The following is a 26,008-nucleotide window of genomic DNA, read 5'->3' as shown; positions in this document are numbered from 1 at the left end:
TGCCCCTTACATTGGGGGTCAGTGGCAAGAATGCCCCTTACATTGGGGGGTCAGTGGCAAGGATGCTCCTTACAATGGGGGTCAGTGGCAAGGATGCCCCTTACAATGGTGGTCAGTGGGAAGAATGTTTCCCTTACAGTGGTGTTCAGAATTACACCCTTATAGAGAGCTAAAAAACTCACTGGTGTCATGCAGTTGGCTCTGCAAAGTTGCGTTAGACCTAAACTACAGAGACTTCATCAGATGGGAGGTCAATTAGCCACAGGAAACCCCTAGCAACTTCTGGGGGAACCATGGCTGAGACTGGCTGCCTTTTACACTATCAGTCCAACACTGAACTTAATACCAGCAGGTGATGACCACATTTGGTGCTTCTGCTCTTTCTTTGCCCAGGCCTGCAATCAGCTAAAAACTCTTTATTCTACAACTATAAAAAGGAAAGTGGCGTCACTCCCTTTATGATGATGTGTGGCGGGAGTACTCCATATGGCTGAAAGTATGTGGACCCACCTTCATATGACTGAGATAGGTGTTTCCAGTGAAAGGCACTGGTAATACTATGAACACACAGAGACATTTTAGACTTTTGTGTACATTAAACCATGTGCTAACCGTTTGGTGAAAGACCCTTCTCTGTTCGAGCAGGGCTGTGTACCCCAGAGCACAGAGACAGCTCCATAAAGACATGGTTTGACCAGTTTGGTGTGGAGGAACTCTAGTGGCCTTCAAAGCTCTGACCTCAACCCTACTCAACACCTTTGGAATTATTTGAAATCCAGAACTTCTCATCCGACCTTAAAACCCTAACCTCACAAATGTTCCTCTGGCTGCATGGATACAAATTCCCACAGCCACCCTCCAAAGTCTTGAGGAGAGGCTTTTTTTTTTTCCTTAAGCCGTTAATGGGGAACCAGCTGTGTATTCATGTCTGTGGTTTTGTAATGGGATGTTCAACAATCTCATAACGGTGGGTTTCAACAAACATTTGGCTTTTTTTTTTTTTTTTTTTTTCTGTTTCAAAGATTTTATTGGAGTTAACAAATGTAGTACAACGTTTAACATGCACTGGAGAATTACAGAGAAACAACTAATAACCCATAGGGTACAGAGAGCAAACAGTAAAGTAACAAACAGTCGTAACCTCAGGAAAACCTCAGTAAGTGACAACAAAGGCTATGAACCAATGGGGGATCTCGGGATGGAGAAGGGTAAAAGGAACCCATCCCCTAGGCACCCCGTAAAGGGAACAAGCTGTGCCCAGGAGGAGAGGCGCGGCCAACAAGCACTCACCAAGTTATGAGGCAACTGCAAGAGGGTAATCAGATCCCGGAGGAGGGAAGCGTGGGACAAATAGGGCTGTCCTGGGCAGGGACCAAGACAGCTGGAGCATGAGGTTACGAGTAGCAAACAGGGGGAAACATAGCTCTCCGTTACCACATGACCAGTGGTTGAACAATAGTAGTTGAACCAGACAAATACGTTGTCAAAAAAGAAAACGAAAAAGAGAAAAGAAAAAGAAGAGGGGTCAATAGATAGCAGTAATGGAAAAAAGAGAGGGGGGGAGGAGGGGAACAGAACAGGGAAGTAAAGAGGAGGGTGAGAGAGGGGTGGGTGGGAGAGAGAGAGAGGGAGGGGTGGGGGGGGGGGTAAGACAGGTCGCCGGGGGGGGACACCAGAAATAAGCGGTGTGAGCTATGCAAAGCTTGAAAGCCGATTAAGGAAGCAGCAAGGCTTCGTCAAAGTTGGGGGGCAGATAATGGGTCACCCAGGGGTGCCAAAGTTTATCAAACTTCTCCACCTTGTCAGTTAAGATCGCTTCTATTTTTGCATGGATCATCGCGTTGGTGACTCTATGTTTGAGTTCTGGCAAAGGCAAATGGGACGTTTTCCAAGCTTTCGCTATAGTTTGTTTGGCCGCTGTGGTGACCTGCAGGAATAACTTATGTCGAAATTTAGAAACATTGTCTGGTTTCAGGTTCAACAGGGCCAGCGAAGGATCCGGGGAGATGGGTACTTCCATGAGGGTGGAGAGGATTCGAAAGACCGCTTGCCAAAACTTTTGAACTGTAGGGCAAGTCCACCAGATGTGCATGTGCGTGCCTACAGCTGAGCAACCCCGGAAACATACGGAGGGGTACGTGGGTAAGAACTTAGCAATGCGCGCTGGCACAAGGTACCAGCGCATTAGAACCTTGTAATTCGTCTCGGATGCCACTACATTTTGCGAGGCAGCCTTCGTCGTCTGCCAAATTTGTGACCAGTCTGCGGGGTCAAGCGTAAGCCCCAAATCATGTTCCCATTTAGCAGTGTACGGGGGGGGGGTTCGACTCGGGGGGTCTGAGAGCCTGGAATAGAGCATGGAAATCAGGCCACGGGTATGTGGGTCGTGAAGGCAAACGTGTTCGAAGGAGGTCAGGGTGGGCAAGGAAGTGTCGGTTTGAATGCACGGAGTTAGGAAGTGTTTAATCTGTAGATAGTGGAAGATTTCAGAGCTTGGGAGCCTATGTGCGTCTTTTAGTGTTTGGAAAGTCTTGAAGGCATTAAACAAGATTAAGGAGTGTGCCCTAACGAGGCCAGCAGAAGCCCATCTGTGGAACGAAGACGGAGAGTCCCAAGCTGGGGGAAAAGAAGGGTTATGTAAAAAGGACAATAGAGGGTTGTGAGGTGACTGGAGTTTGTATTTGAATTTCAGTGTGTTCCAGAGACGAAGGGAATGGCACAAGATCGGGTTAGTTAGTGAACGACGGTCTGAGGGTGCCAGCCACAACAGATTAGCTACAGAAAGGGGATCACATTCCACTGCTTCAAGGGACACCCAAAGGGGGATTTCTTGGGTGGCGTGCCACTTGGGCAGCTGTGCCAACTGAGCCGCCTGGTAATATTTGGCAAATTGGGGAACACCCAAACCTCCCTGTAGCTTGTGAAGGTAGAGGACCCTACGGGGGATCCTGGGCCTGGATTTGCCCCAGATGAAAGAGAAGGTTCGGCACTGGAGTTGCCGAAGGTAATAAGAGGGGACAGGTACAGGCAAAACCCGGAACATGTACAGTATTTTAGGCAACAAGGCCATTTTAGCTACGGTGATCCGGCCTAACCAGGCTACAGGTAAAGGAGCCTAAGTTTTCATGAGTTTAGTGAGGTGACGCAACATGGGAGGGTAGTTGGCCGTGAAAAGTTCCGACGGATCCGCCGTGAGCTTAATTCCCAGGTAGGGAATGTGATGAGTAGCCCAGGTAAAGGGGAGTACAGACTGCAGTTGCTGAAGGAGTGGGGGGGGCAAGGAGATGTTAAGAGCCTTCGACTTTCGGGGGTTGACGACTAGTCCAGAAAATGCAGCAAATCGTTGTAGGAGAACAAGGAGATTGGGGGTGGAGGTTAGCGGGGATGTGAGAAACAGGAGGATATCATCTGCAAATAAGCACAATTTGTGGTGATGTCCTCCTATTTCCAAGCCTTTAATATCAGGACTAGCACGAATTTTCTGGGCCAGAGGTTCGATAGCGAGGGCGAAGAGGAGAGGGGAAAGAGGACACCCTTGTCTGGTGCCGCAGCCTATAGGGAATGTGGGAGATCTAAATCCCGCATATCGAACAAAGGCTGATGGCGAAGAATAAAGTGAGGAGATCCAGGCTAAGAAGTGGGGCCCGAAACCCCACGTGCGGAGCACAGTGTGCAGGTACGACCAAGATAGGGTGTCGAAAGCTTTTCTAATGTCAAGGGAGACGAAGCACGTAGGGACTTTACGTTGGCGGGCCAGGTAAGCTAGGTGTATCGCTCTACGCACATTGTCACCAGCCTGACGGCAGGGGATAAAACCTGTTTGGTAAACATTTGGCTTTTTAATGTAAGCGAGCCACAGAAGTAGCTAAACAGAATCTGAAATATTTTTGGACTTAAAGTCACATATGTAGGTTTGACTTCTCTGTTTAGCTGGAGTTAAGATTTAATGACAGGTCCCTTGCTGAAAGTTCATGTTTCTCGGCTGTACCAGCGAGGCCCAGAAAAGGTGTAATGATTGGAAACGGTAAATTCGGTTATTTTTATGAGCTGTGACGCAAATATGTGCTGCCTTCCAGTCTTGTGATCTCACACCTAGGCTTATTCTACACTTTATCACACAGCAGAAAGCTAAATGCTTGAGGATTTCAGCAAGGGAGTTGTCCCCATTTTGGTCAATATACTTATAGAAACATAGAAACATAGAATGTGTCGGCAGATAAGAACCATTTGGCCCATCTAGTCTGCCCAATATATCTGAATCCTATGAATAGTCCCTGGCCCTATCTTATATGAAGGATAGCCTTATGCCTATCCCATGCATGCTTAAACTCCTTCACTGTATTTGCAGCTACCACTTCTGCAGGAAGGTTATTCCATGCATCCACTACTCTCTCAGTAAAGTAATACTTCCTCATATTACTTTTAAACCTTTGCCCCTCTAATTTAAAACTGTGTCCTCTTGTGGTAGTTTTTCTTCTTTTAAATATGCTCTCCTCCTTTACCGAGTTGATTCCCTTTATGTATTTAAAAGTTTCTATCATATCCCCTCTGTCTCTTCTTTCTTCCAAGCTATACATGTTAAGGTCCTTTAACCTTTCCTGGTAAGTTTTTTCCTGTAATCCATGTACTAGTTTAGTAGCTCTTCTCTGAACTCTCTCTAGAGTATCTATATCCTTCTGGAGATATGGCCTCCAGTACTGCGCACAATACTCCAAGTGAGGTCTCACCAGTGTTCTGTACAGCGGCATAAGCACTTCTCTCTTTCTACTGCTTATACCTCTCCCTATACATCCAAGCATTCTGCTGGCATTTCGTGCTGCTCTATTACATTGTCTTCCCACCTTTAACCACTTAAGCCCCGGAGGATTTGGCTGCTAAAGGACCAGGGGTTTTTTTTGCGATTTTTTACTGCGTAAATTTAACGGACAATTGCGCGGTCGTGCGATGCTGTACCTAAACGAATTTGACGTCCTTTTTTTCCCACAACCAGAGCTTTCTTTTGGTGGTATTTGATCACCTGTGCGATATTTTGATCACGCGCTATAAACAAAAAAAGAGCGTAAATTTTGCAAAAATAACAATATTTTTCACATTTTTTTATATGAAATTCCCCAAAAAAAAATGTAAAAATCAAAATTTTTTAAAATTTTTCGGCCAATTTGTTTTATGCTACCTATGTTTGGTAAAAAAAATCGCAAAAAGCGTATTTTGATTGGTTTGCCCAAAAGTTATCGCGTTTACTAACAAAGGGAAAGATTTTTGTCATTTTTCGTGTTTTTTTTTTTAACGCGTAATGGCGGCGATCTGCGATTTTTTTTCGGTACTGCGACATTGCGGCGGACAGATCGGACCCTTGACTGACATTTTTGACACTTTTGGGGGTACCAGTGACATTACTGCAGTAATCAGTGCTATATATATGCACTGTTACTGCAAAAATGACACTGGCAGGGAAGGGGTTAACTTTATTGGACAGGGAGGGGTTAAGTGTGTCCTAGGGGCGTGATTCTAACTGTTCAGGGACATTCCTATTGGTGTAAAAGCAAAGATCAACCGTTCTACATAGTAGAACGGACAGATCTTCACTTTTACACAGGGAGAACTGACAGGCAGCTTGTTTACACAAGCCGCTCTGTCTTTCTCCCTTCACAGGAGCGATCGCAGTGTGACTGGCGGACATCGAGTCCGCCGGTCACACGCACTGACTTGTCTGTGAACGAGCCGCGGCGGGCGCGCGCCTCGGCGGGCGCGCGCCCGCCCGCAATAGGCTCGCAAGTCAGTGACAGGCGAGTGACGTACCGATACGTCACTCTGCCTGGCCGGGGCTGACCGCCGCAGTACATAGTCGTGCGGCGGTCGGCAACCGGTTAAGTCTTCTGAAATAATTACTCCTAAATCCCTTTCCTCAGATACTGAGGTCAGGACTGTGTCAAATATTCTATATTCTGCCCTTGGGTTTTTACGCCCCAGGTGCATTATCTTGCACTTATCCACATTAAATTTCAGTTGCCAGAGTTCTGACCATTCTTCTAGTTTTCCTAAATCCTTTTCCATTTGGCGTTTCCCTCCAGGAACATCAACCCTGTTACATATCTTTGTGTCATCAGCAAAAAGACAAACCTTACCATCGAGGCCTTTTGTAATATCACTTATGAAGATATTAAACAAAATTGGTCCCAGTACAGATCCCTGAGGTACCCCACTGGTAACATGGCCTTGTTCTGAATGTTCTCCATTGACTACAACCCTCTGTTGTCTGTCACTCAGCCACTGCCTAATCCACTCAACAATATGGGAGTCCATGCTCAATGACTGCAGTTTATTGATAAGTCTTCTATGTGGGACAGTGTCAAAAGCCTTACTAAATTCTAGATATGCAATGTCTACTGCACCTCCACCGTCTATTATTTTAGTCACCCAGTCAAAAAAATCTATAAGATTTGTTTGACATGATCTCCCTGAAGTAAACCCATGTTGTTTTTCATCTTGCAATCCATGGGATTTAAGATGTTCCACAATCCTATCCTTTAATAGGGTTTCCATTAATTTGCCTACTATTGATGTCAGACTCACTGGTCTATAGTTGCTCGATTCCTCCCTACTACCTTTCTTGTGAATGGGCCCGACATTTGCCAATTTCCAATCTTCCGGGACGACTCCTGTTACTAATGATTGGTTAAATAAATCTGTTAATGGTTTTGCCAGCTCACCACTAAGCTCTTTTAATAATTTTGGGTGTATCTCATCAGGATGTTTTATGCCTGGGCTAAAGTTTTTGGGATTAAACCAACCTCCGTAAAGTGACTTCCCCTCTTAGTTGTCACCAGAACAAGTGTCCCCCTTTGAAAGTTTCCCCTTCACCCCCTGTAACAACTCAAATTTTTATATTTCCTATCAATTTCTATCCTGATGACAATGGCCACCATGACAGATAGAGGGAGTGCATCTCCCCAGCAGGACATAGACAGTAATAAAAAAAACAAAAATGGGTTCTAACCCTTCTCCACGCCATCCATAATTTTTAAAAAAAGTTCCGGTTAAGATACTTTATTATATTGTGACTCGGGTTTTATTTGGGCGGAAGAGCGGTCAGTAGAACATTTTATATCGGTGTTGGGCTAAGATGCTTGGGGATCGTAGATCATTATGAAAAAAGAAAACTACATTTATTAAAATTTCCAATGCCTTCTTTTTTTAAATTTCCTAATACTGTATTTTTTGGCGTATAAGACGACTTTTTAACCCCTGGAAATCTTCTCAAAAGTTGGGGGTCGGGTATCGTCTTATAGGCCGAAACTGAAGAATGTGCGGTGGAGGGGGGCTTAAAAACATCCGCGTTATGCCCGGGGTATGGAAAAAGAGAGAGAGAGAGCGGCGATGTGACCCAGATGTGTCGGGAAAACATGCCTCTTTCACCCGTCTGACCCGCCAGCCCTTGTATCCTATTACTCTACCACCTTCTCTGCGTCCCTGCGTCTCGCTCCTGAGGCCTGCTAGGTCTCCCTGTGAGAGTTGGTATCCCTGCCGCAAATGCGCATGGGCCAGATTTCGGCAGAACAAGCCGAGCCGATACAGCCGCATATTAACCCTTAGATGATGGAGCTGCATGGGTGGATGGCTACAGTGGGCAGAGAGGAGAGGAAGGTAAGCGGTGTGGAGTACGGGGAGATGGACACTGGATCAGCATGCAGGGATAGCAGCTTTCAGATAGCAGCTTTCATGGGAATACACAGCTTCATGGCTACAGCAAGGCAAAGAGGAAAGGAAGGTGAGCTGCATCGGCGCTCGGCTTGTAGTCTTCTACGGCGAGTATATCCCAAACTCTATATTTTAACTGGAAAAGTTGGGGGTCGTCTTATACGCACAGTCGTCTTATACTCCAGAAAATACGGTAAGTGATCCATACCATTTCTTGGTATCCCACTCAACAATGCCTGTGTGGAGAGGCTATTGTAAGCTTTGTGCTGCTCCCTCTATTCATTCAAAGCCTTCTAGCACAGCAGTCACCAACCAGTGGTCCATGGACAACTGATGGTCTACGAGAAAATGTTGGCAGGCCCCAGGGGTTCTGCCGCAAATCAGCTAGGTGGTAGATGGATGCCGCCCAGTGTGGTTTGCAGTGTTGTTCTCAATGCACTGTTACCCAAGGACTCCTCTGTAGTTCCGACTCATGGTAACTCAGCGGGGAGGCACTGGGAGTAGTACAGAGAGCAGGAGGTGAAGGAGGGGATTTCCAACGGCAGCACTGATCAGACTCTGGGAGGGAGCAGGGAGCTCGAGCACATGGTTGGATAAAGAGGTGTGATCCAATGATAAGTCTGTGTGAGCCATCAGTAGCAGATTATTTAAGTCCTGTAAATTGTAAGGTGGGGCCTCCATGGATTGGACTTGTTTTTCTAGCACATCCCACAGATGGTCGATAAGATTGAGATCTGGAGAATTTGAAGGCCAAGTCAACATCTTTTGTGTTCCTCAAACCATTGTTGAACTATTTTTGCAGTGTGACAGGGCTTGTTATCCTGCTGACAGAGGCTACCGCCATCAGGGAATACTGTTTTCATAAAGGGGTGTACTTGGTCACCCACAATGTTTAGGCAGGTGGTTCATGTCAGGTAACCTCCACCTGAATGGCAGGAGCCAAGGTTTCTCAGCAGAACATTGTCTATAGCATCACACTGCCTCCGCCGGCTTGTCTTCTTCAAACACTTCATCCTGGTGCCATCTCTTCCCCCAGGTAACACATGCATCTGGTTATCCACATGATATAAAAGAAAATCTGATTTATCAACCCAGGCCACCGCCTTCCATTGTTGTGTGGTCCAGTTCCGATGCTCACCTGCCCATTGTAGGAGCTTTTGGCTGTGGACCTTCTGCTTTGAGTGATAACTGGGAAGCGGTTCGAGGAGGAGGTACTTGGGTCTTGGAGTTCAGCAGGTGTGGCCGTGACTGATTTAGGGGAATGACTGCAGGTGGAGGAAGATGGTGTCACGGTTGTGGACACAGTGCAGGAAAGGAAAAGCATTTTACTGTTTGGAATGGCAAGTTATAGATTGCGGTGGTTGCCACTTTTTTGTACAGTTGGTTGTATTGGGTGCAGGGATGCATGGGATGCCTTTGCTGCCATTGTGCTTTTGCTGGGCCTTGTGTGCGTCCCAGTGCTTTTAAGGAGAGGTAGGCTCCCTCCAGGCATACTTGCCCTTAATCTATTCATTCCTATATATCAATATATTATTGTGATAATCAGGGCTCGGTTTCCACATTCTTATATACAGTATCTCACAAAAGTGAGTACACCCCTCACCTTTTTGTAAATATTTTATTATATCTTTTCATGTAACAACACTGAAGAAATGACACTTTGCTACAATGTAAAGTAGTGAGTGTACAGCTTGTATAACAGCGTGAATTTGCTGTGCCCTCAAAATAACTCCACACACAGCCAATAATGTCTAAACTGCTGGCAACAAAAGTGAGTACACCCCTAAGTGAAAATGTCCAAATTAGGCCCAATTAGCCATTTTCCCTCCCCGGTGTCATGTGACTCGTAAGTGCTACAAGATCTATGGTGTGAATAGGGAGCAGGTGTGTTACATTTGGTGTTATTGCTCTCACTCTCTCATACTGGTCACTGGAAGTTCAACATGGCACCTCATGGCAAAGAACTCTCTGAGGGTCTGAAAAAAAGAATTGTTGCTCTACATAAAGATGGCCTAGGCTATAAGAAGATTGCCAAGACCCTGAAACTGAGCTGCAGCTTGGTGGCAAAGACCATACAGCGGTTTACCGGGACAGGTTCAACTCAGAACAGGCTTCGTCATGGGTGATCAAAGAAGTTGAGTGCACGTGCTCAGCGTCCTATCCAGAGGTTGTCTTTGGGAAATAGAGGTATGTGTGCTGCCTGCATTGCTGTAGAGGTTGAAGGGGTGGGGGGGTCAGCCTGTCAGTGTTCAGACCATACGCCTCACACTGCATCAAATTGGTCTGCATGGCTGTCATCCCAGAAGGAAGCCTCTTCTAAAGATGATGCACAAGAAAGCCCGCAAACAGTTTTCTGAAGACAAACTGACTAAGGTCATGGATTACTGGAACCATGTCCTGTAGTCTGATGAGACCAAGATAAACTTATTTGGTTCAGATGGTGTCAAGCGTGTGTGGCGGCAACCAGGTGAGGAGTACAAAGACAAGTGTGTCTTGCCTACAGTCAAGCATGGTGGTGGGAGTGTCATGGTCTGGGGCTGCATGAGTGCTGCCGACACTGGGGAGCTACAGTTCATTGAGGGAACCATGAATGCCAACATGTACTGTGACATACTGAAGCAGAGCATGATCCCCTCCCTTTGGAGACTGAGCCGCAGGGCAGTATTCCAACATAACGACCCCAAACACACCTCCAAGACAACCACTGCCTTGCTAAAGAAGCTGAGGGTAAAGATTATTGACTGGCCAAGCATGCCTCCAGACCTAAACCCTATTGAGCATCTGTGGGGCATCCTCAAATTGAAGGTGGAGGAGCACAAGTTCTCTAACATTCATCAGCTCTGTAATGTCGTCATGGAGGAGTGGAAGAGGACTCCAGTGGCAACCTGTGAGGCAGAGAGGGTTAAGGCAGTGCTGAAAAATAATGGTGGCCACACAAAATATTGACACTTTGGGCCCAATTTGGACATTTTCACTTAGGGGTGTACTCACTTTTGTTGCCAGCGGTTTAGACATTAATGGCTGTGTGTTGAGTTATTTTGAGGGGACAGCAAATTTACACTGTTATACAAGCTGTACACTCACTACTTTACATTGTAGCAAAGTGTCATTTCTTCAGTGTTGTCACATGAAAAGATAGAATAAAATATTTACAAAAATGTGAGGGGTGTACACACTTTTGTAGATACTGTATGTGCTCCTACTATGGAGGCTCTGGAAATTTTATAGTTCGGACCACAGTATATACAGAGGTGCACTTTGGCTTTTGCATGTTTTTGCAAATGTGTGTAGACAAAACTGTAAACTGTTAGACCGGGCCAATACGGTTATTTTGCAAGCTGGTCGGTAAGTGTGCTGGGAAATCTTCTCTTTGTTTGTAATGTACATTGCCCTTCCATGTGCACCTTGCTGCAAAGGCCAGTTATACATTGGGGTGGTTGCCACTTTGTTGTATACTTAGAATGGGCTGTTCTAATTGTTTTACTTTATTTTAAATGAAGCTCCTCTTTAAAGCTCAACCCCCCATGCTGCTTTCAATTTCTATGGTTGGGCCAATTTGGCTCGTTATGCACTGTTGTACCTTTTCTGAAAACTCAATAAAAATTATTGAACATTAAAGCTTAGCCCCAGTTTGGTTGGTCAGTTCACCCTTGGAGCACCCTTCCTTTCCATTTCCATTTTCAGACATTTGAGGAATACTTGCCTTTTATAAATTATTTTCTGTCCGGTCACATCATGCGCTGGGTCTTCTTCTTCTCTTGCTCTTGTTTGACAATGGAGCCATTGCTATGCAGCATTGTTCTGACCACAGGTTGATGTGAAGGTCCACCCTCAGGGGGCGTGTCCATGACTCCCTGGTTCTACAGGAAGTGGACAGGTGCCGAAAGGAGCAGCAAGTCGGTGAGGGTTAGTATACTCATCTGGCCTGGGCTTTTTTTTTATTAAAAAAAAAAAAAAACGAAGAATGAGGGCAGAAACATACGTGTGTATTATATATTTAATTTATTTTTTGAATAAAACTGGTTTTCATTACTCAGGCATGATCATTGGGTCTGTGTTGTACTCTATGCAATACAGGCAGATCATGGCTGGTGGGAGGGGCCAGCAGGGGGCTGTACATGGTTTCCTGAAAACATCACAGTGCACTCGGAGTCCTGATGCAAGCAGTGGGCTGGCTCTTGGGAAGAGTTATGCAAATAGAAAAATGCCTTTATGGGTGGGTATCAGTGCGGAGGAGTGGGCGTTCTTCCTAGGCAGGTTGTATTTGCTGCTGATTCTCCATGATTGAAAGAACTGAAATCCAATCAATGAAAGGGGTGGGCCAGGGACAGTCAGATTGGGGAAGAAAGTGCTGGATGATGCTGGATGTCCTCCGGCCAGGAAATGAGGCAGGCTCTATCTGACTTGCTGCATCTTCTAATGCACATTCTCTCCTATCAATATCTTATTTAAATGAGCCTTTTACCTGCCTTGCCACTGCCTTGTACGTTTCTGGGGGCTTTGCTGCTAATGGTTAACTAATCTTGTTCTTCTCTTGTAGATAAATTCAACACGTATGTGACACTGAAAGTGCAAAATGTTAAGAGTACGACGGTGACGGTGAGAGGGGACCAGCCTTGCTGGGAACAGGACTTCATGTTGTAAGTAATATATCTTCTACATTGTAACCAATGAGGAAACTTAGACACACACCTTACAATCTGATTGTACAAACTGCCAAATGTGTATTTTTTGCTGCTTTAGGGTCCAGATAAACAATTCATTAAATTTGAGTCCAGACAAGTCCTCACTCCTGGACTGTGTATGAGGCAGGGATGTAGGACTGTGTATGAGGCAGGGATGTAGGACTGTGTATGAGGCAGGGATGTAGGACTGTGTATGAGGCAGGGATGTAGGACTGTGTATGAGGCAGGGATGTAGGACTGTGTATGAGGCAGGGATGTAAGACTGTGTATGAGGCAGGGATGTAGGACTGTGTATGAGGCAGGGATGTAGGACTGTGTATGAGGCAGGGATGTAGGACTGTGTATGAGGCAGGGATGTAAGACTGTGTATGAGGCAGGGATGTAGGACTGTGTATGAGGCAGGGATGTAGGACTGTGTATGAGGCAGGGATGTAAGACTGTGTATGAGGCAGGGATGTAGGACTGTGGATGAGGCAGGGATGTAGGACTGTGGATGAGGCAGGGATGTAGGACTGTGGATGAGGCAGGGATGTAGGACTGTGGATGAGGCAGGGATGTAGGGTCTATTTAAAGGGATGGATGTACATCCTAAGTAGGACTATGTAGGGTTTAGTGATGTAGGGTCTGTGTAGGATGGTGTGTGGTTTAGTGATGTAGGGTCAATATAGGACTGTGTAGAATGGAAGGATGAAGGGTCTATGTAGGACTGTGTAGAATGGAAGGATGGAGGGTCTATGTAGGACTGTGTAGGATGGAAGGATGGAGGGTCTATGTAGGACTGTGTAGGATGGAAGGATGGAGGGTCTATGTAGGACTGTGTAGGATGGAAGGTCTATGTAGGACTGTGTAGAATGGAAGGATGAAGGGTCTATGTAGGATTGTGTATGATGGAAGGATTGAGGATCTGTGTAGGGTGGAAGGATGGAGGGTCTGTTCAGGACTATGTAGGGTCTATGTATAGTATATATGGACTTCAGGTTGATGTGTAGGAGAGAGGGGATGAGAGGGAATGGAGGTATGTGTATGGTGTAGAATGGAAGGATGGAGTGTCTATGTAGGATTGTGTAGGGTGGAAGGATTGAGAATCTATGTAGGACAGTGTAGGCGTGAAGGTTTTTGTAGGACTGTATGGGGTGGAAGAATGGAGGGCCTGTGTAGGATGGAGGGTTTATATAGGACTGTGTAGGATGGAGGGTTTATTTAGGACTGTGTAGGAGGAAAGGATATAGGGTTTATATAGGACTGTGTTGGATGGAGGGTTTATGTAGGACTGTGTAGAATGGAAGGATGTAGGATTTCTGTAGGACTGTGTTGAAAGGATAGATGCAGAGTTGATATAGGACTATTTACGCTGGAAGTATGAAGGTTTGTAGGATGGATAGATGTAGAGTTTATGTAGGACTGTGTAGGATGGAAGGATGGAGGGTCTATGTAGGATTGGGTACTATAGAAGGCTGAAGGGACGATGTAGGGTTTATGTCGGACTGTGCAGGATGGAAGGTCTATGTAGGACTGTGAAGTATGGCGGTTTTATGTAGGACTGTGTAGGATGGAGAATCTATGTAGGATTGTGTAGGGTGGATAGATGTAGAATTTATGTCGGACTGTGTAGGATAGAATGATTTAGGGTCTATGTAGGACTGTGTAGGATAGAAGGATTTAGGGTCTATGTAGGACTGTGTAGGATAGAAGGATTTAGGGTCTATGTAGGACTGTGTAGGATAGAAGGATTTAGGGTCTATGTAGGACTGTGTTGAATGGAAGGATGGAGCTTCTATGTAGTACTGTGTAGGATGGAAGGATGAAGGGTCTATGTAGGACTGTGTAGGATGAAAGGATGAAGGGTCTATGTAGGACTGTGTAGGATGGAAGGATGAAGGGTCTATGTAGGACTGTGTAGGATGAAAGGATGAAGGGTCTATGTAGGACTGTGTAGGATGGAAGGATGAAGGGTCTATGTAGGACTGTGTAGGATGGAAGGATGAAGAGTCTATGTAGGACTGTGTAGGATGGAAGGATGAAGGGTCTATATTGGACTGTGTAGGATGGAAGGATGAAGGGTCTATGTAGGACTGTGTAGGATGGAAGGATGAAGGGTCTATATTGGACTGTGTAGGGTCTTTGCAAAGTATGTATGGACTTCAGGTTGATGTGTAGGGTGGGAGGGGATGGAGGTCTATGTATGGACTAAGACTGTGTAGGTGGAAGGATGTAGGGGTCTGTTCAGGACTATGTAGGGTCTTTATATGGACTTTAGATTGATGTGTAGGGTGGGGTGGGGGATGGAGGTCTACGTATGGACTGAGAGGCGATGCACACCTGTGTAGGTTGGAAGGATGTAGGGTCTATACAGGACTATGTAGGGTCTGTGTATGGACTTTGGGTTGATGTGTAGGGTTGGGGGGGGTGTAGAGAATAAAGGGGATATTGTATGGAATGAGAGGTGATTCACCCTTGTGTAGGGTGGAAGGATGTAGGGTCTATACAGGACTATGTAGGGTTTGTGTATGGACTTTGGGTTGGGGGGGGGGGGGGTGTAGAGAATAATGGGGATATTGTATGGAATGAGAGGCGATGCACCCATGTGTAGGTTGGAAGGATGTAGGGTCTATACAGGACTATGTAGGGTCTATGTATGGACTTTGGGTTGATGTGTAGGGTTGGGGGGGTGTAGAGAATAATAGGGATATTGTATGGAATGAGAGGTGATGCACCCTTGTGTAGGGTGGAAGGATGTAGGGTCTGTGTATGGACTTTGGGTTGATGTGAAGGGTTGGGGGGGGGGGTGTAGAGAATAATGGGGATATTGTATGGAACGAGAGGTGATTCACCCTTGTGTAGGGTGGAAGGATGTAGGGTCTGTGTATGGACTTTGGGTTGATGTGAAGGGTTGGGGGGGGGGGTGTAGAGAATAATGGGGATATTGTATGGAACGAGAGGTGATTCACCCTTGTGTAGGGTGGAAGGATTTAGGGTCTACACAGGACTATGTAGGGTCTATGTATTGACTTTGGGTTGATGTGTAGGGTTGGGGGGGGGGGTAGAGAATAATGGGGATATTGTATGGTATGAGAGGTGATTCACCCTTGTGTAGGGTGGAAGGATGTAGGGTCTATACAGGACTATGTAGGGTCTGTGTATGGACTTTGGGTTGTTGGGGGGGGGGGGGGGTAGAGAATAATGGGGATATTGTATGGACTGAGAGGCGATGCACCCTTGTGTAGGGTGGAAGGATGTAGGGTCTATACAGGACTATGTAGGGTCTATGTATGGACTTTGAGTTGATGTGTAGGGTTGGGGGGGGGGTAGAGAATAATGGGGATATTGTATGGAATGAGAGGTGATTCACCCTTGTGTAGGGTGGAAGGATGTAGGGTCTATACAGGACTATGTAGGGTCTGTGTATGGACTTTGGGTTGGGGGGGGGGGTAGAGAATAATGGGGATATTGTATGGACTGAGAGGCGATGCACCCTTGTGTAGGGTGAAAGGATGTAGGGTCTATACAGGACTATGTAGGGTCTATGTATGGACTTTGGGTTGATGTGTAGGGTTGGGGGGGGGGGTGTAGAGAATAATGGGGATATTGTATGGAATGAGAGGTGATTCACCCTTGTGTAGGGTGGAAGGATGTAGGGTCTGTAGTCAGGAAGATCCAGCATGAAGTCTTGGCATACTTTTTATTATGTAAACCCTTCAGGGCATGATGTTGCCGACTCTGTTCCTGGATACCGGGCTCATTGTTTTTGTACATGGCATTCTTCAGTTGCGTGACTTGTTGTTGGCCATCTCATTGTTTGTGCTCTGGGAATGACTTCACCAGTGTGGCTGGCATCCTTCATATTTACACATAACGTCAGTGGGGATTACGCCAGGCTTGTAAGCACACCATCTTATGATTGTATTGGCAGCTCTCCTGTCACTCGTCATTTGGAAGCTCCAGTATATACACCGACCAGCCATAATATGACTACTGACATGTAAAGTGAATAACATTCATTATCTCTTTACAATGGCATCTGAATGTTATATTAGGCAAGTGAACATGTTTTCCCCTAAAGTCGATGTGTTGAACGTAGGGCATGTGTAAGGATTTGAGTGACTTTGACAAGGGTCAAATTATAATGGCTAGACGACTGGGTCAGAGCAACTCCAAAACTGCAGCTCTTGTGGGACGTACCCGGTCTGCAGTGGTCAGGAGGACCAACCAAAAGTGGTCCAAGGAATGAAAACCGGCCAACTTCATGGCCGGTCAGGGCTCGTTGATGGGAAGAGAAGTCTGGCCCATGTAGTCCCATCTAATAGAAGAGCTACTGTTGCTCAGATTGCTGAAAAAAGTTAATGCTGGTTCTGATAGAAAGGTGTCGGAGCACACATTGCATCGCAGTTTGTTGTGTGCGGGGCTGTGTAGTCACAGACCGGTCAGGGTGCGCCATGCTGACCCGTGTCCACAAGCCAAAAGCACCTTCAATGGGCACATGAGCATCAGAACTGCACCACAGAGCAATGGAAGAAGGTGACTTGGGCCGATGAATTCAAGAATGGTTTGAGGAACACAATGAGTTGGAGGCTGTTGACTTCTCCAGATCTGAATCCAATTGAGTATCTGTAGGATGTGCTGGAAAAATAAATCCGATCCATGGAGGCCCCACCCCACAATTTACAGGACACTTTACCACCGGAGGATTTTGCTGTCTTACGTCTGGACCACTTTTTGCGATTCGGCACTGTGCGACTTTAACTGACAATTGCGCGGTCATGCGATGCTGTACCCAAACGAAATTTACGTCATTTTTTTCCCACAAACAGAGCTTTCTTTTGGTGGTATTTGATCACCTGTGGGTTTTTTACTTTTTGCGCTATAAACAAAAAAAGAGCGACAATTTTGAAAAAATAATATTTTTCACATTTTTTTATATGAAATTCCCCCCAAAAAATGTAAAAATCTAAATTTTTTAAAATATTTAGGCAATTTGTTTTCTGCTACCTATGTTTGGTAAAAAAAATCGCAATAATCGTATTTTGATTGGTTTGCGCAAAAGTTATTGCGTTTACTAACTAAGGGAAAGATTTCTGTCATTTTTTGTGTTTTTTTTTTTTTAACGAGTAATGGCGGCGATCTGCGATTTTTTTTTTTTTTTTTTTTTGAAGGACTGCGACATTGCAGCGGACAGATCGGTCCCTTGACTGACATTTTTGACACTTTTGGTGGTACCAGTGACATTTCTACAGTAATTAGTGCTATACATATGCACTGTTACTGTAAAAATTACACTGGCAGGGAAGGGGTTAACTTTATTGGAGAAGAAGGGGTGAAGTGTGTCCCTAGGGGCGTGCTTCTAACTGTTATTGGATGTGGCTGTTTGCGTAACTACAGAGATATAGGATCCTGCATAGCAGGACCGTATGATCTCTGCACTTACACAGGGGAGAATGACAGGCGGCTTTGTTTACATTAGCCGCCTGCCTTTCTCCCTCTGTAACGGACGATCGAGTGACCGGCGGACATTGGGTCCGCTGGTCACATGCGCGCGTGGGGGGGGCGAAAACGAGCGGGGGCGGGAGCGCACCTCCGGAGGCACGCGCTCGCCCCCTAGACACTCACAGGCTAGCGACGTAGTACTACGTCACTTTGCCTGTGAGGGGCTGCCTGCCGATGTAAATAGTCGTGCGGCAGTCGGCAAGTTATTAAAGTGTATTGTATTCCTACTGCCTACCCTCAAGTTGTAAAGCGCTGCGTAAACTGTCGGCGCTATATAAATCCTATATAATAATAATAATTGGTGATCGGTGGTAATTACTGGCACAGAGGAATCGCTTTATTCTTGGATTGTCTGTTCTCTCAATCTATCCCCTATTATATTTTTGTTGTGGATCTCTAAGCATTTGAGTTCTGCAAGTTCTATCTACATTGGCCACACACATTACAACTTTTATCTTGCTTTGTAGTTTTTCTTTTTTTTTTTATATATTTTTTTTGTGATTTTGCCACATACAGCATAATAAAATTCTACAATCTTATCACATCACCACCATGGAGATGCTGTAAACTGGTATGAAGACATCGAATATACGCTTTAGAATTTTTGAACCAGTTTGACTCTCCCTGCTGGAGAACTTTTGATGTACAAGTATAGTCTGCCATCTTGTGGTTATTTCTGAGAATGCAGATGCTTATCCCCCTGTGTATTTAAAGCACTGTACACATTCAAATGCTTTTGTTGTTTGAACAAAGTATTACTATATTTATATTCCTGTGTTGTTTGTTTGCCTTACCTTGTTGTGATGGGCTCAGTTGTTGTGGCTGCAGTTTGTAGTGTCATGGCTGATCGTTTCCCCTATGTAAATATATTCATTCATCTAGCTTGTGCCCATTTGCTAAAGGGATGAGACAACGTCTTGTTTCAGGTCAAGCAGCATCCAGTCCAAGCTACGCCATTTCAATTGTAGCAATACATATAACACCAGACAGCCTGGTTTTGTAATTAGGAGATTTTTATGGCAGGTTTGTAGAGGTCGTGAACTGCATTTTCTGATGGTTTACTAACCATTCTTTCACTCGCTCCTGTTGTCTTGCTAAGTAAACCTGCCTGTCACGATCCAGCCTGGAGGTGAGTAGGTCTGGATCATATTTTGAAATATCACAGTACAAGTCTGCCTTGATTTTACCAATGCAGTGTCCAGGGTAATACAGAAGATGTATAGCATTCCAACAATACAGCATCCGTTTTTTTTTGCAGAAGATGCATAGCTTTCTAGCAATACAGCATCTGGGGTAATGCAGAAGATGTATAGCATTCCCACAATACAGTGTCTGGGGTAATGCACAAGATGCATAGCATTCCCACGATACAGGGTCTGAGGTAATGCAGTAGATGGGTAGCATTCCCACAATACAGCATCCGCGGTAATGCACAAGATGCATAGCATTCCCACAATACAGCATCTGGGGTAATGCACAAGATGCATAGCATTCCCACAATACAGGGTCTAGGGTAATGCTGAAGATGGGTAGCATTCCAACAATACAGCCTCTGGGGTAATGCAGAAGATGCATAGCATTCCCACAATACAGCATCCAGGGTAATGCAGAAGATGCATAGCATTCCCACAATACAGCGTCTGGGGTAATGCAGAAGATGTATAGCATTCCCACAATACAGTGTCCGGGGTAATGCAGAAGATGCATAACATTCCAACATTACAGCGTCTGGGGTAATGCAGAAGATGCATAGCATTCCCACAATACAGCGTCCGGGGTAATGCAGAAGATGCATAGCATTCCCACAATACAGCGTCTGGGGTAATGCAGAAGATGCATAGCATTCCCACAATACAGGGTCTGGGGTAATGCAGAAGATGCATAACATTCCAACAATACAGCCTCTGGGGTAATGCAAAAGATGCATAGCATTCCCACAATACAGCATCCGGGGTAATGCAGAAGATGCATAGCATTCCCGTAATGCAGAAGATGGGTAGCATTCCCACAATACAGGGTCTGGGGTAATGCAGAAGATTCATAGCATTCCCACAATACAGCGTCTGGGTAATGTAGAAGATGCATAGCATTCCCACAATACAGCGTCCGGGGTATGCAGAAGATGCATAGCATTCCCGTAATGCAGAAGATGGGTAGCATTCCAACGATACAACATCCAGGGTAATGCAGAAGATGGGTAGCATTCCAACGATACAACATCCAGGGTAATGCAGAAGATGGGTAGCATTCCAACAATACAGCGTCCGGGGGAATGCAGAAGATGGGTAGCATTCCAGCAATACAACATCCAGGGTAATGCAGAAGATGCGTAGCATTCCAACAATACAGCGTCCGGGTATGCAGAAGATGCGTAGCATTCCAACAATACAGCGTCTGGGGTAATGCAGAAGAAGATGCATAGCATTCCCACACTACAGCATCCGGGGTAATGCAGAAGATGCATAGCATTCCAACAATACAGCGTCTGGGGTAATGCAGAAGATGCGTAGAATTCCAATATTACAGCGTCCAGGATAATGCAGAAGATACATAGCTTTCTCCGCCCTGCTAGGTAAGGTAGGACTGTGAATGGGGACGGTCTACCAGCCTTTTTCAACCTTTTCAATAAAGAGGAACCCTTTTAATACCAGGAACACTTTTAATACCAGGAATACATTTCTGGTCTCTGGGAACCCCTGCTAAAAATTAAAAATCTACAACTCATGACACATTAGTGGGAAGAATGCTCCTTACTCTTGTCATCATTGGGAAGAATTTCCCCCTTACAGAGAGCTAAAAGGAACAATGGTGTCATTGGGAACTTATCTGAGAGGCAGAAATTGCCCATTGCTCAAGGAACCCCTAGCAACCTCAGGAGGAACCCTAGCGTTGCACGTAATCCTGGTTGAGAAACCATGGTCTATACAGAGCCTGTACTGAATTGTAGGAAAACAAGGGTGTGTCCATTAAAAATGGAAACTGAAATTATTAAACTATATAAGAACTAGTTTAAGCTTTGTCAAACGTGTAAATTATCCAATTAAATATAAAGTGCGCTAAATCACTCTCAGTATCTATAAAAAAAATGATAAATATGAGACAACAGATGGTGTCCTGGGGTATTTCCTCCCAGATCTGGACCAGGGCATGACTGAGCTCCTGAACAGGCTGAGGTGCTACCTGGCGGCGTCAGATGGACCGAAACATAATGTCCCAGAGGTGTTCTATTGGATTTAGGTCAGGCCAGTGTGGGGGCCATTCAATGGTATCAATTCCTTCATCCTCCAGGAACTGGCTGCATACTCTCGTCACATGAGGCCGGGCATTGTTGTACACCAGGAGGAACCCAGGACCCACTGCACCAGCGTAGGGTCTGACAATGAGTCCAAGGATTTCATCTCAATACCTAATGGCAGTCAGGGTGCCATTGTCTAGCCTGTAGAGGTCTGTGCATCCCTCCATGGATATGCCTCCCCAAACCATCACTGACCCACCACCAAACCGGTTATCCTGAACGATGTTAAAGGCATAACGTTCTCCACGGCTTCTCCAGACCCTTTCACGTCTGTTACATGTGCTCAGGGTGAACCTGCTCTCATCTGTGAAAAGCACAGGGCCCCTGGGCCGCTCTGATGCCCTGTAAAAACCCTGCACTGCTTCTGCCACAGACATGGCTAAAGTTTTCTGGTGAAGAGAATTTTAAAAAATCCCTGCCGCTGACCTACTGAGTGCGGGTTAAAGACAAGGATAGAGAGCAGGCCCCCCCCAGCATGGATGGTGTAAACTAAGTCTAGGAGGTTGGTTCCATGCCCCACTGGAGACTCTCTTCCAGCCCCAACCAAGCTTGTTTGATTTATATCCTATCAAGAAAAACTGATGGTGCTTACTCCTAAAAACAACCGATGCATTGTATAGAAGTCTGAAAATAACTGCAATCCTATTTTATATACCTTTTTATAGTTGCCTAACACACCACTAAGCAGACAATCCAGTATCTGTGTATACAAAAAGTCAAGAAGATACAGAAAAGTGCATCAAAGTTTAGTCCAAGCTTAACATGAATTCAAAGAGAAAATGTGTAACTGCTTTATCATTTCCAATTAGTGTCTAAATATCTAGCAGATATGACTGCAGGTTTCAGGCTGTTAGGTTTGACAGGTTGGACCAGCATGGTTGCTAAATGGTTGGCACACTTACCTGGGTTTCATTCCCACCGACCTGTTATGGGAAAGTCATCGCAGTACAAAATAGAGCCAATAGATGGCAGTGTGGCATCGTTTTTTTTTTTTTAAAGATTGTCTTTTAAAGGAGTAGTCTGAAGCAAAGTGTTTCTGGGGGAAATAGAGCATCACACAAAGTTATAACACATTCAAATATAATCCCGTTTTCCTTATGGTCTTCTTCCCGGTCTTCTCCTCGTTTTTCTCTCTGGCCGGAAGCTGGGTCTTGTGATGACGCTCGACTTCTTTCTTCTTCATCCGCCGCCATCTTCGCCCGCTGACTCATCGATCCCAGGAGTCACTGCGGACTGCGCCGGCCTCCACGCCCGGAGTCGAATACTCCCCCTGACCTAATTTATGCATATATGCGCTGAGCTGTCATTGGCTCAGCTCAGCAAACGCAGATTGGAGCGCTGTCCTCCAATCAGCGGTTACGTACCGCGCATGCGCACGTCCGACCGTAGAAAAATCTGAGTCACAGGGGGAGTCACAGGGGGAGGAGTCACAGGGAGAGGGCAGGAGATTACTGGAAGAGATGAGCGGGCATGCTGGGAGAGGTAGTTTTATCATGGCGGCCATAGAAGAAAACCCGGAAGTGCTGAAAACTTCGGGAGGGAATAAAAGAATAACCGCTGGGCCGATTTTCTTGAAAGTGGCGACATTGAAAAGGTATTTCAATTGGCTAAATTCTGGCATTTTGTGGAATGGGGCTTTAGACTACTCCTTTAATTTTTATTTTTTGCCCTCTTTTAAAAAATATGAAAACTTTGCTGACCTCTCTGGTCCTTTGGATTTCACATCTTGCTCTTAATGTTTTGTTTTTTTTTTGATTTTGCATTTCCTTTATGTCCTTATTATTTAACAATTTTGTTTGTAAGGCCGATGGATTTTTTTTTTTTTTTTACCACTTCCGGACTGGAAGGTTTTACCCCTTAATGACCAGGCCATCTTTTGCGATCAGGCACTGCGTTGCTTTAACCACTTTGGGTCCCGCTTGCCGCATATATGCTGCGGCAGGGCGGCCCGGCTGCGCAAAATCACGTACATGTATGTGATTTTGTGCAGGAGATGTCGGGGGTGAGTGTTTCTGCTATGTCCAATCACACGATGGCCACCGTGACCCGCCGATCGTTCGCTGGAATGTCAGACCTTCAGTCTGCCTATGTAAACAAGGCAGACGGCCATTCTGTCACAGGGGAAGAGAGGGATCTTGTGTTTCAGCTAAGCTGAAACTAGATCTCTCCTTTCCTCTAGTGCAGGGATCTTCAAACTATGGCCCTCCAGTTGTTCAGGAACTACAATTCCCATCATGCCTAGTCATGTATGTGAATGTCAGAGTTTTACAATGCCTCATGGGATGTGTAGTTCCGCAACAGCTGGAGGGCCATAGTTTGAAGATCCCTGCTCTAGTGCATCCAATCCCCCCACAGTAAGAAAGCACTCCCTAGGACCACACTTAACCCCCTTGATCACCCCTAGTGTTTAACCCCTTCCCTGCCAGTGCCATTTATACAGTAACCGTGTATTTTTTGTATCACTGATCACTGTATTGGTGTCACTGGTCCCCAAAAAGTGTCACTTAGTGTCAGATTTGGCCGCTGCAATGTCGCAGTCCCGCTAAAAATCGCTGATCGCTGCCATTACTGGTAAAAACAATAAAAAATATAAAAATTCCTTAAATCTATTCCATAGTTTCTAGACCCGATAACTTTTGCGCAAACCAATCAATGTACACTTATTAGGACTTTTTTTTTACCAAAAATATGAATACAGAATACATATTGACCCAAATTTAGATTTTTTAATTTTATGGGTTTCATAGCAGAAAGCAAAAAATATTGTTTTATTTGTTTTTCTTTGTTTTTCAGAATTGTCACTCTTTTTTTTGTTTGTAGCGCAAAAAATAAAAATCGCAGAGGTGATCAAATACCACCAAAAGAAAGCGCTATTTGCGGGGAAAAAAAGGACATTGATTTTATTTGGGTACAGCGTCGCACGACCGCACAATTGTCCGTTAAAGTAACGCAGTGCCGAATGGCAAAAATTGCCTGGTCATTTCCGGTCCAGAAGTGGTTAAACTTGCAAGGAACCTCCACCAGGCTTCACAGTTTCCTGCGGACACTCATTATTTTACCACTCTACAGCTCCTCCCTCAACAAACTGCCTCCTGCTACAGCCAAATATTCACTTTTTCATCAGTCCAGAGCACCTGCTGCCATTTTTCTGTACCCCAGTTCCTATGTTCTCCTGCATTGAGTGGCTTAGCTTTGTTTCCACGTCCTATGCAAGAAAACATAGGAACTGGGATGCAGAACAATTCTGGCAGGCACAGCTTTGGGCTGAATATGAGCATTGTAGCAAAAGCTGTTAATTTTCTTTTCTAAGCTGGAAATTTGCTTTAAAAAAAATACAATTTCTCTTTCGTTCATTGACGGACGAAGCGGACCCTTGGGTTTATCCTGTAGGGGGCAGCATTAACCCAAGGGTCAAGAAGATATGGAGCTGTGTCCATCAATGAACATCAGTGGAAAGGATTTTACGGTAAGACAAAAATCCAGTTTTTAGAAAAATAACATCTGGACCCTTTTTCTTCTGATTTGCTTGTAGCTGATCAAGGTTAAGAATGATATTTAATGTGTTTGGTGGGATTTCTCTGTAACAGAACTTTGCTTTGTCTTTCAGTGAGATCAGTCGCCTGGATCTAGGGCTGATAGTGGAGATGTGGAACAAAGGCCTTATCTGGGACACCATGGTGGGAACGGTGTGGATCCCTCTACGGACCATCCGCCAGTCGGATGAGGTGAGTGCACTGAACTTACACTGTGCTAAAGAGAGAATTTTTTAAACTTTTAGCTTATATTTTCTTTACTATGGTCAGGAAAAAAACATATTTTAATGTAGATGTTGCTTTTGAGTATTTTTCTTATTACCAGTGGATGTAGCTTTAGCCTATTGACTGGGCTCAGTGTGAATATTTCCACGACAATGGTTTTATCAGACCAGAATAAGTGAATACCGTATATGCGCCACGGAAATAAATATCTGACCGGGGTTCTAGGCTTCACCTAGGTTTTTTTCTTTAAGTGAAAATTCTTGTGTAACTTTTGCCTCTTCCCTGCACAGCTCAGAATTCCTATTGTTCAGCTTTTCATGTTTTCAGAAATTATTATGTGCTGCTTGTATAGTAAAATATCCTGCCATAGAGTTTTTATGGATGGAAAGTGGATTAGGTTTGCTCTCCTCTCCAATAAAAATTACTTTTTTTTTCTTATGAAAGTTTACGTTCTCACCAAAATTTTGATTTCTGTATCTGTCAGCTGTACCCGCTCTCACTCTTTTGGCTAAGATCGAGCGTAATATCTATTCTTATCAGTTTTCAGGAGGAAGAAAGCTGGTGCCTGGCGGTTTTCCTGCGGGTTAGCTGCACTTTGCCATAGACTTCTATTATATCTTGCAGGTCTGGTGCACTTTCTAAAAGCGTACCACATCCACCGGTAATAACAGAAGACTATGGCTCAGTGCAGGTAATAACAGACGTCTATGGCTCAGTGCAGGTAATAACAGAAGACTATGGCTCAGTGCAGGTAATAACAGACGTCTATGGCTCAGTGCAGGTAATAACAGAAGACTATGGCTCAGTGCAGGTAATAACAGACGTCTATGGCTCAGTGCAGGTAATAACAGAAGACTATGGCTCAGTGCAGGTAATAACAGAAGACTATGGCTCAGTGCAGGTAATAACAGACGTCTATGGCTCAGTGCAGGTAATAACAGAAGTCTATGGCTCAGTGCAGGTAATAACAGAAGTCTATGGCTCAGTGCAGGTAATAACAGAAGACTATGGCTCAGTGCAGGTAATAACAGACGTCTATGGCTCAGTGCAGGTAATAACAGAAGACTATGGCTCAGTGCAGGGAATAACAG

The 26,008-nt window shown here is 45.1% G+C and overlaps 1 protein-coding gene across 1 annotated transcript in view; it reads left to right on the top strand.

Annotated features, from left to right (window-relative positions):
• Positions 1 to 26,008, top strand: part of UNC13B (unc-13 homolog B) — a 703,803-nt gene that overhangs the window by 146,126 nt on the left and 531,669 nt on the right. The window contains exons 2-3 of the mRNA XM_082256386.1: positions 12,239 to 12,338; positions 24,767 to 24,884. Of these exons, the coding sequence (XP_082112512.1) occupies positions 12,239 to 12,338; positions 24,767 to 24,884 (218 nt within the window). The remainder of the gene's footprint in view (positions 1 to 12,238; positions 12,339 to 24,766; positions 24,885 to 26,008) is intronic.

Source organism: Pelophylax lessonae, assembly GCF_965119305.1.
Source record: "Pelophylax lessonae genome assembly, chromosome: 1".
Taxonomy (NCBI): Eukaryota; Metazoa; Chordata; class Amphibia; order Anura; family Ranidae; genus Pelophylax; species Pelophylax lessonae.
This window is presented reverse-complemented; position numbering and strand designations above follow the sequence as displayed.